Source organism: Marmota monax, unplaced genomic scaffold, assembly GCF_021218885.2.
Source record: "Marmota monax isolate L192 unplaced genomic scaffold, Marmota_monax_Labrador192_F-V1.1 WCK01_AAM20220418_F8-fsc00052, whole genome shotgun sequence".
Taxonomy (NCBI): Eukaryota; Metazoa; Chordata; class Mammalia; order Rodentia; family Sciuridae; genus Marmota; species Marmota monax.
The window spans coordinates 1,700,243-1,720,470 of record NW_026693473.1 but is presented as its reverse complement, the minus strand read 5'-3'; the positions used below and the strand labels follow the sequence as shown (position 1 = coordinate 1,720,470).

Here is a 20,228-nt window from a genome sequence, read left to right as displayed (position 1 = left end):
TCCAGTGTAACAGGTTCTGTGTGGTATCCCTGTGTAGCTCCCTCTCCCAGAAGTGCCCCCCACCCCTCCCAATAGAGGAAATGTTGGAGACCCTAGACTCCTCCCAACCACTGGGGGTCCTGTGACTGGCTTCATCTCCTTCAGCTCCCCTCCTCCCAGTATGCCGCCACTCGAGGCCTATTGGGGGTTAATATGGAACCTGCAGTCTCAGCCTGGCCATCTTTTTAGCCACCTTACTCTGCTTCTAGACCCTCAGTCCCACCGTCACAGCCTTTCTACATCTCCATCTTTCTTCCATCTAGAATTTTCTTCCTCACTTTGTGTACCTTGTGAATTAGTTCCCCTTTAAGACTTAAATGGAGCATACGTCTCTCTTTGGTCTTTCCTGAGTATCCCCTAATAAAATTGACTGATCCCCTGGTGAAATGAGAGGGATGTCTGAGGGTTCATATTTTTGATTCAACTGTATACAGACTTGTATCACCTATTTCATCTAGAATGACTTTGTAAGCTGTGCTAGATCTGATTGAAAAGGCGGGGAGTCCACCCCACATATTCCTTATTTGTCATTTGGTTCAAAAGCCATGTACCAACCACCCTGCCTACCTGCCCCAAAATATACCACCACCACCTCTTCTCCTTTCCAGCTCCCTTTCTAAAGCTTCTGCCCAAGACCGGCTAATCCATGTTGAAATTCTTAAAGGGATGAGTGTGCCATGACTTTTGGCACACTCTTGGTTATGCTTTTGAAGAAAGGGCAGTAAATTATGTGAAGGAATCCTGGGGATGTAAACATTGCCTCTGCTGCCGTCATCCAGGCTTGTCTCTGTTGGTCCTGAGTGTACCATGGAGCTAGGCCTCATTCTGACCCCAGAAGATGTTCTCTGCTGACTGAAAATCTTGGGGTTCATAACAAAGTCTCTCCCGATCTCCTGGCCTGTCCCAAGCCCTCTTTCCTTAAAGGATCAACTTACCCCTTTTAAATACAGTTCACAAAGGAAGAAAAAAGAATCAGATGCGGGAAGCATGTTTTTAAAGAAATATATCATTTTGAAAGTGGTAAAAGGAAAAGTCAATGCACATTCCATAAAAGTTCTTCGGTGTCTGTATTTATTACATTATATTTAGATGGGTCTCCTCCACGAATTGCAAGTTCCTGAAAGCCTTGTCTTCATGCGTCTTCATGTTGTCTCTCCTCTAGAGCAGCCATCAGAGAGCTTTGCGCAAAGTATAAGCCCAGCAAATATTCAGTGGGTGGCTTTCTGTGTAGACAAACAGGTGAAGCAAAGGAAAGCAAGGAAACAAAGGAGGGAAAAGACCCTGTTCTGGGACTAGAGCTGAGCATCAAAGGGAGCAGAGCTTTCTGGGTTCTCTGCCTTCCAAAGAGTTCAGAGCATGAAACATCACTAGCAGACTCTGAAGCAGCTGGCTTCTGAAAGTGGTAGTACTCCAAATCTCCTAGCAGGAGGGCTTCTCCTAAAGATGCCACCTTCACAGGCTTGTTCCTGGGTAACAAGCAGTATTAGCTGGAGGACATCTTCACCTTCCTCAGTCTTGCCTTCCTCAGCGGTTTCCCCATTACCTCTCGCTGCTACACCTTACCCAGGAACAGTGTTTGGGGTATCTGATGCACCAGTGATGTTCAGGAGGCTGACCGTCTTCTCTTCAGACTTTGCTCTCCCTCACCTCTGGTACCCACTTTGATCTCTTCCTCTCTAAAATGTTCCTTATCTTAAACTGCATTTGAAAAGGAATGCCTTGGGTGTTCAGTTCACTATTGAGGCCACTGAGGACAGGAAATGCTGGTGTCACAAGGCAAATAACGTGTTGCAAGCTTGGCGAATCTGGGTCAGGGTTTCCCAAGATGCGTGGGCTTGGGAGAGACCTAGAAAGAGGTCTGTCAGTTCTTAAGAGAAAACCAAAAGGATAGAAAAAAGAAGGAAAGGGAGACCATCCCAAAGAATGGAACAAGACAAGAGGGAGATTTGGGGATGGAGGAAGCCAGGCAAAGAACACAGGGATTCTACTTGGTTTGGTCAGTAGGCAGTTCGCAGCAGTGGCCTCTCCTGGTAAATCAAAAATGTGCTGGTTTCAGTTGCGAGGTGAGAAAGAATGAGGCTCACTCCTGCAAAGAGAGGCAAAGATACCCTTGCAGAGGCCCTTCTTTAGTACATATATGGCTATGGGCTCATTTCTGCATCTCATTTCAGTCCCCACTAGACTGTGAACTCCCCGAGCCTGGAACATGTTGTAATCATCCTGATGTCCCTCACACCCACTGCTGTACCTTGTACATGATTGATGCTCAGCAGATTTTGGCTGAAACAAATAAATCCAGGAAGAAAGGAAGAGTAGCCAGAATAGTCTTGAGGCAGCTCTCAAATGGCCACATGGGAAGCCATACATGACTGTCTCTCTCATCTACTCACATGAAGGACAGCAAGTTGCCGACTCACCAAAGTTTAAATTCTCTGTGATATCTGAAACTTTTTTTTTTCTTTTGGTCAAGCAGGAATTTTATATGGGTTTCATTCTCTATTAAATTTTGGGCAATAATTTTCTATTCCCATTGCAATGCCTGGCTCAAAGTCCCCCACATGTCTGTGTGGTCTCAGCAATTTGTCAAACATGTTTTTTTTTTAAGTTGTTTAACATTTTTATGACCCACTTTTACCAACTGTTAACTGGAAAAAAATAACACCTACCCCATAGGGTTACTATGACGGCTGAAAGAGTTAATGTGTAAAATAGCTTGAACTGTGCCTGACACACAGCAAGCATTATTAAAGTGTTTGTTTAATAAAAATCAGATGAGAGAGGGGATGTTATGCTTGAATTCGGGACCCCCAAAGACCACCAGAGACCCAAGATCGATGCAAGCAGCAAAGAGGTGTTTATTGCAAGCTAGCTCGGTCCTCTGCACGCACACACAGCAACTGGTGACGCTGAAAGGCCCCGAGCCCAGGGTTTGCAGCATTTTTATACATTTTTTGGAGAGGGCAGGGACTTCACATACATCATAGCATCCCTTAGCAAATCATCACACACCGCGGGAAAATCAAATAACAACTCTAAAACATGATTAGCACATTCACTGGCGGGAACAAGTTGGGTAGGGGTGATTGGTCAGTGCAAAAGGGATATTCATTTGAACTGATTGGTTTAAGCCAAGAGGGGTGTACATGCTGAACTACATGGTTTCCCAATATGTTATCAACCACCATAAACTACTGGGAGGGTTATCTGGCATCCCAGGTATTTCCCTGTCTCATGCTGATTGGTGGCTGCTAGGGGGCTGCTATGGATCCCCACCTAGCCTGACTGAGTCAGGGACACCTGGCGCAGCAGATCACTCCTGTTATTTGTAGATAAACAACTTAGCAGGGTGGGAATGTGCCTAGGAGTGCTCTGTGGGATTTTCCAAGGACAAAGGTCATGTCCCTTTCTTGGACAGGCTTTGCTCTGAGATAGAGGCTGGTTTTTCAGGGAGAGGAGACACATGAAAGGGTAGTAGTGTAGATAGGATAAAAGCATGTCATTTGCATATATGAAATATCACGATGAAACCCACTAATTTGTACAGTTAATATGTGCTGATAAACACATATTAAATTAAATTTTATACACATATTAAATACAATTAAAACAAAAAGTAATAATAAAAAGCTGATAAAATGTCTTAGAAAGGTATTTGGAAAACACTAATTTATTTATTTATTTTTATTTTTTATTTTTTTAAAATTTTTTATTGTTGGTTGTTCAAAACATTACAAATTTCTTGATATATCATATTTCACACTTTGATTCAAGTGGGTTATGAACTCCCATTTTTACCCCATATACAGATTGCAGAATCACATCAGTTACACATCCATTGATTTACATATTGCCATACTAGTGTCTGTTGTGTTCTGCTGCCTTTCCTATCCTCTACTATCCCCCCTCCCCTCCCCTCCCCTCCCCTCTTCTCTCTCTACCCCCTCTACTGTCATTCATTTCTCCCCCTTGTATTATTTTTCCCTTTCCCCTCACTTCCTCTTGTATGTACTTTTGTATAACCCTGAGGGTCTCCTTCCATTTCCATGCAATTTCCCTTCTCTCTCCCTTTCCCTCCCACCTCTCATCCCTGTTTAATGTTAATCTTCTTCTCCTGCTCTTCCTCCCTACTCTGTTCTTAGTTACTCTCCTTATATCAAAGAAGACATTTGGCATTTGTTTTTTAGGGATTGGCCAGCTTCACTTAGCATAATCTGCTCTAATGCCATCCATTTCCCTGCAAATTCTATGATTTTGTCATTTTTTAATGCAGAGTAATACTCCATTGTGTATAAATGCCACATTTTTTTTATCCATTCATCTATTGAAGGGCATCTAGGTTGGTTCCACAGTCTTGCTATTGTGAATTGTGCTGCTATGAACATCGATGTAGCAGTGTCCCTGTAGCATGCTCTTTTTAGGTCTTTAGGGAATAGACCGAGAAGGGGAATAGCTGGGTCAAATGGTGGCTCCATTCCCAGCTTTCCAAGAAATCTCCATACTGCTTTCCAAATTGGCTGCACCAATTTGCAGTCCCACCAGCAATGTACAAGTGTACCCTTTTCCCCACATCCTCGCCAGCACTTGTTGTTGTTTGACTTCATAATGGCTGCCAATCTAACTGGAGTGAGATGGTATCTTAGGGTGGTTTTGATTTGCATTTCTCTGACTGCTAGAGATGGTGAGCATTTTTTCATGTACTTGTTGATTGACTGTATGTCCTCCTCTGAGAAGTGTCTGTTCAGGTCCTTGGCCCATTTGTTGATTGGGTTGTTTGGGAAAACACAAATTTATATTCCAAAATCTTCTTTATGTTTTCTTGCTTTACACCTGAATTCCCTGTCATTGTCTTCAACTTATTTCTGGGGGAACAGATATAGCCAATTGAGGATGGCAATTTGGCTCAGCCCACTTTTTAGGCAACAGAATTTTCTCCTGAACTCTTCTTCCCAGTCAAGCACACTTTCTGTGGGGAGCACATCCACCTGTAGGACTCAGATATCAGGGCAGGGCCAAAGGGAGTGTGGTTGGAAAATGAGGAAATTTGATTTTTTTTTAAAGGTAGAGCCAAGAGACACAAATAGCTTCCTTTGTAGAAATATTGTGCATTTTGCAATAGAAAAAGATCCACATATAGAATATCTGCTATGTGCCACTTAACACTTGTCTCATTTAAGGCTCATAACCACACTACAAAGGAGTCATTGTCTCTTGTTTCACAGATGAGGAAACTTTAATTGGGAGAGGTTGGGTAAAGAAGAAAGAAACACAATTGGTTAGAGGCTGAGCCAGTGTTTGCACTGAACTCTAACTTGATTCCTAAGCTCTTTTTGGATTCCCCAGTGCTGGTTCCAGAACACGTGCTGCAGGTGTGCTCTTAGAGCAGAGAATGAACTTCTACCTGGTGGGGCAGGGGCTAAGGCTAAGGTTCTCTTTGGACACCAAGTTCTCCCTGGGAAAAGCCAGCTGGGCTGGTTCTGGAGATCTATTGCAAAACGTTCTGTGCTGAGTCATTGAATCAGCATCCTGGAGGTTGGAAAGCAGCTTTCTGAAGCTACCTGGTCCTTTCCACCCACTTCAGGAAGTTCAATGCTGAATACGCATTACACGGAAAACAAACAAGCTACTTGTTTAAAAATACCATAGCCAGTCACCCAAGCTGAAAATGTTTTTTTCCTCAAGCATTGGCACAAAAAGAAATGTTAAACAAGAGACTCAGGAGACCCCACGACAACTAGAAAGAGCTAGAAGGAGTGCAGACCTCAGGTCTGCTGAGACTGGGGTAAAGCCACAGAATGCATTTTCAATTCACGCACCTACTTTGCTGAAAAAAACCTTCCTTGCTCCCCACTTCCTGCAGGGTCTAACCTCACTGGCTTGAGGTTTGAGGACCCTGCATATGGAGCTCTGCCCTCCATCAAGTTCCACTTAACTACAACTCTCCTAGCTCCTGCCGAATGGGTGTGCTATTTGTTTCCAGAACATACCCCGGTCCAGTTCAGGCTCTACACTCTTGCTCACAGAGCCCCTCTCTCCTTATTCAAACTACCAGCCTGAAATGGCCTCCCTTTCCTCTGATCAGTTCTAGCTGTCCTCAGATTGACTTATTAGGCATATGCCCCCCCCCATAGATACATCCCCTTTATTTTTAACTCTTCACATGCTCATAGCTTGTCCTTCCAAATAGATGATCATAGTGTGGATGACAAAAACCACGTTTAATTTCTCACTGCATCTCCACACTATCTTACACAATACCTGATTCCTAATAGACCTCAAGATTTCTGGCTTCATTTTGAAGATGGGCCAACTCTCTTTTTGCTCTCACCTTTCTGTTTGCACCAAGTATCGTGAGCGGATTAAAAGGAATTTGGTGTTATTGATATGGGTGTTAGAAATCAAGATTGAGTCCTAGTTCCCCAGTGATGAAGATGAAACACCTGAGAAATGCCAAGGCAAGCATACAAAACACGTTTTATTTAAGAGAGGGACAGAGAGATTTCTCCAGAGAGAAGGGGGCCTAGAACTGGGTGCCCACAGAAGAGGGTGTGTCTTGCTTTTTTACAAATCCCCCACCTTCTCTGTTTTCCTCAGCTTGTGTGCCTCTGGGCAGGAAGGAGCAGCCCTGGGGCAATTGCTTAGGCTGGGAAGTGGATTCCCAAGTGTTAGCAACTGGTTGAGATGGAGATGTTAGCAACCCATTTCCTTTTCTTTGATAATCAGCCCTTATCTTTCCAACCTGATTATTTACAATCTACACTGACTACCTGTCCTTCACCCCTGTCTCACTATCTTCTCTCAGATAGTACCTGAAGTTTAGCATTTCAGAGCATCTCTGCTGTCTCTTTGGAAAAGAGGGAAGCAAACATTTGCTGAGAGCTCACTATGTGCCAGGCACTGTGACAGGGGCTCACATGTACTGCTGGAAGAAATTAAGCTAACAGGCTGGATGATTTATAAAGAATAGAAATGTACTTCTCACAGTTCTCCAGACTGACAGATCCAAGATAAAGGTGCAGGCAGGTTCAGTAGTTTGGTGAGAGCTGCTTCCTCTGGAGAGGAGGACAGCTGTGTCCTCACATGGCAGAAGGCAGAAGGGCAAGTGAGCCAAACACTGTGTGAAGCCTCTATTATAAGGGTCCTAATTACCTTCACAAGGAAGGAGCCCTCATAGCCTAATCATCTCTTAAAGACCCCATCTCTTAATTCCATCACATGGGAAACAACTGAATTTGAGAGGGGATACATTTCAAACCACAGCACTCCCTAATCTTGGACCTAATTTCCCCAACATCCTCAAACAACAACAATGAACACCTCTCTGGATGGTGTCTAGCCATGAGCAGTTACAGAGAGGTGAAGGTACCAAGAAAGAGAAAGACCTGGTTAATCCTGCTGTTATTGCTACTGCTCCTTCCACAAAATAGAGTAAAAAACTGGAAATAGGACACAGATTCATCCACACATTCTTCTGATGTCATAAGCAAAGATTTTTACCCTCAGGAAAAGAAGCCATACCAGTGGAATGCAGCCAGATGTCTTCTTTCCAGCAGTCACCCTGGTCACTCCAGAGCTGCAGCACCCCATGCTTTGGCCAGAATGACCCGGGCCTGGGGTCAGAAGCCACTGTTGTGAGATCTAATTCCCCCCTTTTATAAGGATACTAGCCATATTGGATTATGGCCCATCCTAATGACTTCCCTTTAACTTAACTGCTTCTATAAAGTATCTCAAAGATAGCCTTTTTAACAAATGGTCCTGGAAATACTGGTTATCTGTATGTAGAAGAATGAAATTAGACTTTTATCTCTCACCCTGCACAAAAATCAACTCAAAATGGACCAAAGACCTAGGAGTTAGATAAGAGACTACACAAGCCTTTTCGAAGAAAGCATAGGGTCATATAGCATATGGGGCAGAGGTAACGACTTTCTCAATATGATTCCTAAAACTTAGGAAATAATGCCAAGAGCTAATAAATGGGATGGAATCAAACTTTTGCACATCAAAAGGAAACAATTAAGAATGTGAAGAGAGGATCTATAGAATGGGAGAAAATCTCTGCTAGCTACTTTCTAACAGAGGATTAACATGAGAATATATAAAGAACTCAAAGACTTTACACCAAAAAAACCAAATAATTAATAAATGGGCAAATTAATTAAGCAGATACTTCTCAAAAGAAGAAATACAAATGGCCAACACATGTATGAAAAAGGTTCAATATCATTAGGAACTAAAGAAATGCAAATCAAAACTACAATGAGATTTCATCTCACACCAGTCTGAATGCCAGTCATCAAGAATACAAATAATAATAAATGCTAGAGAGGATGTACAGAAAATGGAACACTTTTACACTCTTGGTGGAATTATAAATTATACAGAGTTTTCTCAAAAGACTAGGTATGGAACCACCATATGGCCCAGGTATATCACTCCCTGATATTCATCCTGAAGAATTAAAGTCTTCATATTACAGTGATACAGACATAATCATTTTTATAGAAGCACAATTCACAATAGCCAAACTATGGATCAGCCTAGGTGTCTATCAATGGATGACTGAACAAAGAAAATGTGATATATATATATATATATATATATATATATATTCATATTCTCAGCCATAAAGAAAAATAAAAAATAAAATTATGTCACTTGCAAGAAAATGGAAGGAACTAGAGACCATCATGTTCAGCAAAATAATAAAGCTCAAAAGGTCAGAGGCATATTTTTCTCTCATAAGAAGAAGCTAGAGAAGAAAAAGGAAAAGAAAGGTGGGAGCGAATCTCATGAAAATCAAAGGAATCGGGGATGGGAGGCTGGAAAGGAGGGGCAATCTCTGGGGAGTGATATGGGCCAAATTATATTGTTATATTGTGTGCATGTATGAATATGTAACAACAAGTCCCATCATTACGTACAACTATATTGCACCAATAAAAAAATATGGGAAAGCTGGGGTTGTAACTCAGTGGTACAGCGCTTGCCTAGTACCTGTGAGGCACTGGGTTCAAGCCTTAGCACCACATAAAAATAAATAAAATAAAGGTATTGTGTCCATCTACAACTAAAAAATATATATTTTTTTTAAATGTGGGAAAAAAAGATTTTAAAAAGACTCTCTTTCCAAATAAAGTCACATTCTGAGGTACTAGGCAGCTTACACATATAAATTTTGGAGGGACACAGCTCAACCAATAACAGTGTCCAAATCCAGTTTCCACCTTTTTATCAGGATCCACACAGCAGAGTTTACCTTTTAAAGATTTTGACTCCTTTGACTCCTTTACAAGCTCCTTGAAGGCAGGAACTCAGTGATTGTTCCCTCCTATTTCTTGAGTCACTCGGGCCAGCTTGGCACCTGGAAGATACTTCATCAATATTAGATTGAATTCACTTCTGTCCAAGAAAATTCAGAGCAAAGAATTATGCTGTTTAACCCAGGAAACTAAGAAAGGTTCATAGCCTGCAGCAATTCCTGAAACTCTCTGAGTCAAAGGAAATTATGTTTCCATGACACAGAATCTGACTCTGGATTTCTTAATTAGGGGTATTTGCATGATGAGAGGAGACCTGTTTTCTGAATAGTCATTCCTCTCCTCGCAAATGAATGGCTGCTGCTTCTGACATAAGAATTATCTCTACACTGACTACATGAGTCATACAGAGAGGATTTGGCTCTCAGGAGGGGAAAGAAAAGCCAGAAAGAGGGAGAGTATCTTTAGATATAGAGACCCCTATCCAAGATGCACAGGAGAGAAGGAGGGCCCATGGCTCAGCCTCTGGTTGCCAAGTGCAACAGAAACATGAAAACTTTCTACCCTGTCTCCCCATCTTTGAGATACACCAATACTTACCTTCTCACTACACAACTACCAGGAACCCAAAGTCCAGTGCCTACTTGACTCTTTGCCTGCATGGAAGTCCCTGGATCAAATGTGGGAAGCCCAACACCCAACAACCCAGAGAGAAGTCACCCTTGAATGTGAGAGGTGTGGACCACCACCACCATCCAGCCTGACATTCAATCACATATTGAAGTCTGTGTGCTGGCATTGTCCCCAAGAGACTGTAGATATGTTATCTCAACGTAGCTATCATTGTTATGTGAATGGAGACATCTGTAGACTTGCTTCCCATGTCGTCTTCTAAAAAACTACACCTGTTGAAAGAAGATGTCAGCAAAGGCTTTGTCAGAGTGGGCAGCACTCTTGAGGATTATTTCTTTAAGAACTAAGAATGAGGAGTCAGTCGCATGGTTAAGCAGGAAAAGGTTCCTATTCTTCTTTTGTACCAACTGCACCTGCATTAGATATATAGTGCTCCAGACTGGGCACCAAGCAAAACCTTAAGGGTGACTTTTGGAAGATGACCCTTGAATCTGACGCACATCAACCAGAGATGCAGACAACAGTGAAGAAGAGGATCTTTTCCTCACTTTTCTAGCAGCTGTGAAGAGGTGACTGAAGAACTTCCAAGAATCTGGAAAACAGTTAAAAACAATTCAGGACTTTCAGTAGTGTCTTTGAGGGAATCTTGTCACTATCCCATCAAGAAGTGGCATCTAGAATTGGGGCTGTAGCTCAGTGGCAGAGGGCTTGCCTAGCATGTGTGAGGCACACTGGGTTTGGTTGTGTGCACCACATAAAAATAAAGAAATAAAGGCATTCTGTCCATTAAGAAGAAGAAGAAGAAGAAGAAGAAGAAGAAGAAGAAGAAGAAGAAGAAGAAGAAGAAGAAGAGGTATCTATATGTTAGAAATACCTGGTGTGGCAAGAAATCAATCCCATGCTCAAAAGTTACTTGGCAATACAAACTACTTCTGAGGAAGGGTATGTTTACAAAACAAATCTAGCAAGCATGGACAGTGGATGGGAAGTCTGCCCAGGTTTTATCCCTAATGCATCGTTGACTTGCTCTGATAGAAGGGCAAGGGGAAGAGCTGTAGTTACCATTGGATCACCTAGTACACCATAGGCATTAGGATTGGAAGACTAAGGACAAAGGGAGATATGCTGGGAGGCTCAAAATGACTACTTTTTAACCATATGGTTTTGTAACTGAGAAATATCCCCAGCTAACTAGACGCTGTGAAATTTAGGTTTTAGATGACAGCAAACACATTTTGTTACATATTAGGAAACTCAGACTATAGATTTAACTTTGACAGAGAAGAAAAGCTTAATCTTACATATATTTCCTTCCCTTTAACCTGGATGTCTGTGTGATGGCCTCAACAAATAATGTGGTAGGAGTGATGTCACATGACTTTTCAGGTGAAGTTATAAAAAAGCTTCTGCCTGGCTCATTGTGAACACTTGTTCTTGGAGAACAACTCTGTGTTGTGAGGCAGCTCAGGCACCATGAAGGCCACAAGGAAAGGTGTTTTGATCAAAAGACCCAGACAAGACCCCAACCAACAGCTGGCATCAACTGCCAGATGTGTCAGTGAGCAAACTTCCATACTGGGGCTTGGCAGATTTTGACTTGTGTCCAAATCTAGTCAATTGCCTCTTTTTATAAATAAAGTTGTATTGGAACACAGATCATGTCCATTTTTCTATGACTGCTTTTGTACTACAATGGCAGCATTGAATCATAACAGAGACCATAGAGCCAGATAAAAGTCAAGATAATTTATTATTTGGTGCGTTGCAGAAAAAAGAAAATCCCAACTTCTACACTAGATGATTCTAGTCCTCAGTCTAAGCCACCTCAGATAAAATCTGGTGGAGCAGAGACACATGGTCTCCATCAAGCCCCGCCCAAATCTTAGATTTTTAAGCCAAATACTGTAGTTCGAAGCCACTACATTTTGGGACAGTTTGTTTCATAGCAAAAAAAAATCAAAAGTATTTTTTATCATTATTTAAGTATGCTGAACTCAAGAGAGCTTGCCCAGGAGGCCGCCCCGGGCCTCCAGCCGGCGCGGGGCACACTCGGGAACCCGCTCCCGCAGCCGCCTGCGGCGCGGCCTGATAAGAGGGACCATGGAACTGGAGCAGGAGCTGCTGCTGCAGGAGGCCCGTGAGAACGTGGAGGCGGCGCAGAGCTACCGGCGCGAGCTGAGCCACCGGCTGCAGGGGCTGCGGGAGGCGCAGAGGCAGATCAAAGACAGTGCAACACAGACAAGGGATGTCCTCAAACAGCATTTTAATGATTTAAAAGGAACTCTTGGGAAGCTACTCGATGAACGATTGGTGACCCTTTTGCAAGAGGTAGACACCATTGAACAGGAGACCATTAAACCACTAGATGACTGCCAAAAGCTCATCGAACATGGAGTTAACACTGCAGAGGACTTAGTTCGAGAAGGTGAGATCGCCATTCTTGGTGGCATAGAAGAACAGAATGAGAAACTTTGGAGCTTTACCAAAAAGGCCTCACACATTCAGTTGGACAGCTTACCAGAAGTGCCTTTACTGGTTGATGTGCCTTGTTTATCTGCTCAGTTGGATGATTCAATTCTTAACATAGTGAAAGATCACATTTTTAAGCATGGAACAGTAGCATCTCGTCCACCAGTGCAGATAGAAGAACTAATAGAGAAACCTGGAGGCATCATAGTACGATGGTGTAAGGTGGATGACGACTTCACAGCCCAAGATTACAGGCTTCAGTTCCGTAAATGCTCTTCAAATCATTTTGAAGATGTTTATATAGGTTCTGAAACTGAATTCATAGTATTGCACATAGACCCCAATGTTGATTATCAGTTCAGAGTCTGCGCCCGAGGAGACGGCCGACAGGAGTGGAGCCCGTGGAGCGTCCCCCAAATAGGTCATTCTACATTGGTGCCTCATGAGTGGACAACTGGCTTTGAGGGATACAGTCTGAGCAGTCGAAGAAATATAGCACTCCGGAATGATTCTGAATCCTCAGATGTTCTCTACTCCAGCGCTCCAACCTATATTTGTGGGCAGACATTAACATTCAGAGTTGAAACTGTGGGACAGCCAGACAGAAGAGATAGTATAGGAGTGTGTGCAGAGAAGCAGAATGGATATGACTCTCTGCAGCGCGACCAAGCTGTATGCATTAGTACCAATGGTGCAGTTTTTGTAAATGGAAAAGAAATGACTAATCAATTGCCTGCAGTTACCTCTGGATCCACTGTCACATTTGACATCGAAGCTGTGACTCTAGGAACTACCAATAATAATGAAGGCGGGAACTTCAAGCTCCGAGTAACTATTAGCTCAAATAACAGAGAAGTGGTTTTTGATTGGTTACTTGATCAGTCTTGTGGTTCTCTTTACTTTGGATGCTCATTTTTTTATCCTGGATGGAAAGTATTAGTGTTTTAGAGTTTTGGATGCTTGGCATTGGTTTACTGTATCTGCCTCATCCCAGTTTAGTTAACTTTTGTTGTTGTTGTTTAAAGTTAAATTAATCTTTCAGGCCATTGGAAATGAAAAGTGTCTACTGACAACATTTTTAACAATAAGAGAGTTGAATGGTGTGGACAAAACCATAATTCAGTCAATTTTCGTTTTAGTACATTATTAATACAAATAGAAAATTACAATAAAATCAAATTAGCTTTAAGTGTCTGGGAAGATAACAAAAAATCCTATACCCTTCCATTGTACATCTTAAAGTTGGTTTAATGTAACATTTTATTAAAACTCTTTCAGCATCCAAGACCATTGTAAAACTTTATAACAACAGGAGTAGACCAGATAAGAAGCCAGAGTTCTGTAAAATTCATTTACTTGTTTTTTCCACACGAGTGCATTGACTGTGTGCTGTATGTTCAGGAATTTGAAAGCAGTGTTAGCGTTTATCCCATTTTCATTAATCTTTAAGTCTAAAAACTTTGGTTTTTTTTTTTTAACAATGCCTGAGTCAGTGTCTGTAATAGGCAAGTATTGTCTTTTGTTCTTGTAGTTTGATTCAAGATAGGATAGAAGATGCAGGGTGCAATGGTTCACACCTGTAATTTTAGCAAATCAAGAGGCTGAGGCAGAAGGATCACAAGTTGAGGTCGGCCTCAGTAACTTAGTGAGACCCTGTTTCAAAATAAAAAGGGTTGGGGATGTGGCTCAGTTGTAGAGGGCCCTGGGTTCAATCCCTAGTATTGATTAAAAAGTAAATAAATAAATAAAAAAGAAAGAGAGAGGGAGAGAGATAGGATAGAGGATTTTGTACAGGGTGAAACTACTTATGGAAGTAGTAAATGCAGCAGTGTTAGTCATTTCACAAGTACATTATATGTACATGTGTGCCTTCAGGGTCAATGATATGCATATTGCTATTTGTAGTTACAAGCTCTAGTCCAGTTAATGTCAGTTTGATAAATGGTCTGTTAGTGGGCCAAAGAAATATAGGGTAAATACTTGACCGATTTTTTTAAACTTAAATTTGTGTAAGATATTTATTTGAGGGACTTAATATGTAAAAAATAATAGCCATAACTTGATATAGCAGCTTACAGATTTTTTAATGTGAAAAGTAATTTTTTTTTTCATTTTTATCAGTAATAGAAAAATGGAAAAGCAAGCTTGATATTTTTGTAAGATAATTTATTTTGGGGCTCATGTTCCCTGTTAGACAATCGTGACCAATTTTCTCCTTGCCTTTTTATATATAAGTGCCTTTCACATGTTTAGTGACTGTAAAGAGGTTCCAGAATGTAGATGCCTTGCCCAGCCATCTGAAACAAAATAAAAAGCTCAAATTTAAATGTGAAAAAAAAAAAAAAGAGAGCTTGCCCATAGCTGTTAATTTTGTATTCCAATTCTATTGCTTGGCACTTATCTCTGTGTGTACCAACTTGTTGCAAATCATTAGCAGCAAGTGTTGTAGATAATCACAAGAAAGGATTTTGCTGTTCCCAATTCTAACAAGATTTAGATTAGACGTTCCTTTAATTCAGATTTCAATAAAACCACAGTGCTAGTTTTATCTCCAAGAAAAGATAATTTTATGCTATTATCTAGTAACACCTCATTAAACTTGGCCTCCAAGAATTGCTTGCTGGCAGCATTATAGTTAAGTGAGTAGTCTGATTATCCTGCACTGTCAAACAAAGCTTTGATGTTACTAGTAACACTTCCCGTAATATACATATGCAAACCGTTCTTCTCTGCATTAAAATAATTAAAGCCAAAAATGCAAACACAAATTAAATATAGAAGCAGATCTAAAACTATTTCTATTATTAAACGACTTTGAACTGTTGCTTCAGCAAAGCATCAGCTCTCACATTAAATTGTACATGATTTTGTGGATGATTATGGTTTCATTTGGTAATTTGTTTTTATAGTTGTATAAGCTTTAAGTTTAGGACTTCTGTGTGTGCTTGTGCGCGCGCACGCACACACAACATCAGAATATTCAGTAAAGCAAGTCTATAATAAATATTTTTCACATCAAAGAATCCATAAAATAAAAGGACAGCTATTGCATGATTCCACTTATATGAGATACCTAGAATTCATAGAGACAGAGTAATGGTTACCAGGGGCGTGGGGGGAAACTGAAGTGATGGTTAGTGTTTAGTGGGAGTGGAATTTCAATGTGGGATGGTGAAGTTTCTGGAGATAAATAGTGGTGGTAGTTGCACAGTAGTGTGACTCTTCTTATTGACACTGAACTTTAATGGTTAAAATGCTAAATCTTACAACACCAACATTTTATCACAGTAAAAAAGAGGATTGGGTATTATCCAAATATTAGAAATCCCAGTGTAGGCTAAAAGCAGCTCCCCTAGACCCTTTCCCTATCTGTTTAACCTTGACCTTTGGGATTTTAACACTCAGATGGTGAAAAGAGCCTTTTGGGGTGGGGGGTTTGAAGAATTTGTGGCCCAGGAAAATATCTGTCCTCCTTCAGACTCAGTCAGAGCAACACTAGCTGCAGCCACCAAGTCCTTTTGATAAAGGGTTCCTTTATAGCCCCTGTGCTGGGCAGAAAGAAGTGATCACAAGAGGGGATCCTCTCAGAAAGGAGCGACCCACCACCAGCACACACAAACATTTACTAGCTCTCTGGCAACTCAGATGCTTAATTGTAACGTATATTTATTGTGGTTTTGTTTTGCCCCAAGTGAGAACCCCTCCTTCTAGAAGAGAGGCATCTCTGAATGACACTGGAGACTGAGGTGCCTCCCACAGGAGGACAGTGGCATGGTGGAGGAAGCAGGGTACTCATAGGAAGATCCAGAGGCAAGCACTGGAAAGAAATGGCAGCAAACACTCAGTGCCAGACTCTGTGCCCCAGTCTTCGTCTCCTTTAAATTCTTTGTTGGTCTTTATCTTCTTTAGACCTTACCAAGTATACCAATTGTTTTTATTTCCATCTTATAGGATAGAAAACTGAGCCCTGAGAAATTAGCTCACTTGCCTAATGTGTCATACAGCTCCTAAGAAACCCCTAGTCCCTGCCCCTTCCATCTCCCTGTCCCATCAGTCCTGGCCTCCTTCGGATGCTGACCCTCACTGCTCCGTAATGGCTCTGCCTGTCTATACATCAGTTTCCTTATCCAGAGATACCTTCTTCACAATCTGTAAGGACTGTGCTCTCTCTGAGCAATGTAAGAATTTGGTAGTTAATAAGGGAACCCAGAGAACTGGAACCCAGTGGAAAAAAAACAGGAAAGAGAGCTCTGACCAATTACCCGCAACTGAGCAATGGCAGAAGGCCATGCCAGGGACCCTTATGGTGCCAAAAGAGTCCCCAGACATTATCCAGGGGCCACTGATATGAGAACTTCTTTCTTCAGAATTTCTAACGTAACATGCTGATTGCATCTAGGAACAAAGCCACTCTGTAACAAAATTAGCCATGATAAACCCTCTCCTGAGCAAAACAGCACCCACAGCTTTTGCTAGCCATGCTATTTGAAAATGGTTCTAAAAATAATGTCACTAGCAACTTCTATTTGCCCCTTTCCCAGGAGAAGGTAAACAAGTAAAATCAAAGGCACTGCTAAGCCAGCTGCCTCTTCCTGTATTTGTTTCTTCTCTTAGGGACAGCCCACTCCCCCACCCCACCCCTCCTCTTCCTGCTCTCTGTAGTTCCTCCATCAGTTCCTCTCCCCTATGAAATTAGACACAGAGGCAACATTAGTCATTGACATTTGTTGAGTACTTCTTTATACTTTAGTGTAAATTAATTTCTTGTGTACTGTTGTCCATTTGGCCTTTTCAAGAGTTGGATCAATGCTCTCCAGTAACCAATCCAAGGGGCTAAGAACTGGAAGAGGACCGAGGAGATTATGCTAAGTGACCTGTAGAATCCATGGCAATTCCACACCCGAAGAGACTATATATGCCAAGAATGGGGCTCACACCCTGGCTTTGGGCCATTAGATGGTAACGATGCCACTTTCCACTACTGTAACTGGTTCCAAGATATTGGCCTGTCCCTGAAGCATGTGATCTGACTTTGGTCTCTTTCTGGCATCAAGGTCTTTGAGAAGCTCATAATCACCATTTTCATGACAGCAATCAACTCTTGTTATCTATCTTTAATTTACTAGACATAATTATTAGATCACTCAGAGAGGGGCTGAGGGTGTAGCTCAGTGGTAGAGTATATGCATGCACAAGGCCCTGAGGTGCCCCCACCACCACCCAAAAAAATCACACAGAGAAACATTAAAAGTGAAAAGAGAAAAACTTTCTACCTCAGTAGTGCTCCATCTGAAAGGGCTCCACTTTCAGGCCCTTTGCAAATCTTGGCATTGGGATTTCTCCTCTTTTTTGAGGCTGCTCTCTCTTCCTAGCCTTTCCCTGAAGGAAGCCTGTCTGGGTACTCTGATTAGAACATCCTCCCATTCCTCCTTCTCCACCTGGAAAAGTTCAAGCTCCTAGGTCATCCTTCTGCGAGGCCTTTTCTAAGTCTTTACCCAAAGTTGATGCCCTGCCCCTATGCCAGGTATGCCCAATACAGGTATTTGTCATAAGATTGTTGAAGAATCAATGCATTGTTCCCATTGTTATTTGCCCACGTGCCTCGTCTTCGCCAGCTGGTAAGCTCTTGAGAGTTGGGATAGGTTTTATTTATTTACTTCCAACTCCCACAATACTAAGCCCAGTAAGCTGCTAACTACTACCTGGACAGCAGGTAGAGATTGAACAGAAAGATGCTCTTACTTTATCTGAAAACCCCAGCTGTCAAGACTAACCCTTGTGGAGTTCCTGGGCAATTTCACATCTCTCTTCTGCCCTGTGCTAGGGCTTAAATGATCCATCATTGCAGCATCACTAGATGAAGGCAGGAAGGTGAGGGGTGGGGTGTTATTAGGGGAGTATTGAGGGGTTATGTGTGCAGGGGGGGTGGAAATACCAACATATGTCTAGATTCCTCTTAAGCACTGATAAGTTCCCTTTTCTCTGCTTACTTACACACACACACACACACACACACACAAATGTCTCCTTAAGAGAATGTGACAAGGGCCAAATGGATAAAGTCCATTTCCATTTGTCCTAAAGGTGCCTTCCTATCCAGCTTCAATAAAATTTTGCCCATAGAACGGAATCTGAACTCTGGGATGTTTTCTATCTGCTCTTCTTCCTTCAGAGTCTTGCCACTCAAAGTATGGTTCTAGGGTCCGTATTAGGATCACCTGGAAACTTGTTCAAAATTCAGACTCTCAAGCCCCACCCAGATTTGCTGAATCAGAATCTACATTTTTACAAAATCCCCATATGACTCACATGCACATTAAAGGGCAAGAGGACAGATCTTGGGCACACCTTTAGGCTATAGTATTTCACAGTGGGTGTGTTTGTCTCTGTAAACTCTGGGTTGCTCCATCTGATCCCACTGAAATTAGTCAAATTCCTCATGTTTAGGTGTTTAGCAGAAAGCCTATTATCTGGCAGTCCTCTCTTCTTCAAGACATAGGGAGTTGACCAGTAAGCCCCAACTAGTGGAAACCTGGACCTCAGACTCAGGCTTCTGTCAGGGTATCTGAAGTTTCCTCTATATTTACTAGACCATGAATACCTGTGGTCAGATGTGGTACGGTATAGACTAGATATAGCAAAATTGAGGCCTTCTCATAATCTCTGAAGAACTTCTGCAGCCAGTGTGGGGTTTCCTTAGTAAATTCATCAGATAATTTCAGGAATTAGTAAGCCACTTGGAGTGGGGGTGGGGATGTCATGTGACCTGTGAGATGGAAGACCTACAACATGGCCTTGGTTGAATGTTTTTCGTAAAGTCTGTAGAGACCTCTGAGGTTAAAGCATAGTAAACCCTAGAAATCCTCCACAGAGCAGTAGAGCAGCAAGGACAGCTGAGGGGCACCTCTAGCTATACTACTTAAATGAGGGATGACATCTTTCCCAAGCCATCTAAAGATCAGAGGAGTTATGGATCATGGCAGAGCATATTTTTGGGGATGATAGGAATAGAATTCACCTGTAAAAGGAGTCAGGCCATCACTGAAATTATACAGAAATTGGCCAGGATCTATAACAAAGCTCATCCCTGGCAGATAAACATCCATGGCACAAGAGAGTAGGCAGCAGCCTAGGAGTTAGGCTGCAGTGTGTTCATGGCCAGCTTCACATGGAGGGATCTCATGAAGCCTCAGAGAACATTGTGTGGGGTCCAGGATATCCCAGTCTGTGCTTCAGAATGAGACCATATCTTACGCTCAACAACACAGAGGCAGGGTCAGGCATGGTAGCGCACACCTCTAATCCCAGCAGCTCTGGAGGCTGAGACAGGAAGATCATGAGTTCAAAGCCAGCTTCAGTAAGAGCGAGGCTCAAAGCAACTCAGTGAGACCCTGTCTGTAAATAAAATACAAAAAAAGAAAAAAAAGAGAGAGAGAGAGAAGGGGGCTGGGAATGTGGCTCAGCAGCTGAGTGCCCCTGAGTTCAATCCCTGGTAACCCACCCTCTCCACCATAAAAAGAACACAGAGGCAGGGCTGGGGTTGTGGCTCAGTGGTAAACCCCTTGCCTAGCATGTGTGAGGCACTGGGTTCAAGTCTCAGCACCACATATAAATAAGTAAAATAAAGGTCCACTAATAACTAAAATGATATTTTTTTAAAAGAAGGAAAAAAAAACACAGAGGCAGAGGGTGAACTCTTATGCTAAGAAAGCCCTAAGAAACAGAACTGAGTAAGGCAAAGAAACAAAACCTACTTTCATGAATTTTCTTTTTCTAATATTTATTTTTTTAGTTATAGGTGGACATAATATCTTTATTTTACTTTAT

At 42.0% G+C, this 20,228-nt stretch overlaps 1 protein-coding gene across 1 annotated transcript; it reads left to right on the top strand.

Annotated features, from left to right (window-relative positions):
* Positions 1–11,964: 11,964 nt before the first annotated feature.
* On the top strand, positions 11,965–14,728 carry LOC124101792 (cytokine receptor-like factor 3). The gene has a single exon (XM_046457942.2). The coding sequence runs from the start codon at positions 12,033–12,035 to the stop codon at positions 13,347–13,349; it is 1,317 nt and encodes a 438-aa protein (XP_046313898.1). The 5' UTR covers positions 11,965–12,032; the 3' UTR covers positions 13,350–14,728.
* The last annotated feature ends 5,500 nt before the right edge of the window (positions 14,729–20,228 follow it).

What these genes read in the sequence shown, in the direction of transcription:
- LOC124101792 (XM_046457942.2), top strand. Translation starts at nt 12,033, where the DNA reads ATGGAACTGGAGCAGGAGCTGCTGCTGCAGGAGGCCCGTGAGAACGTG.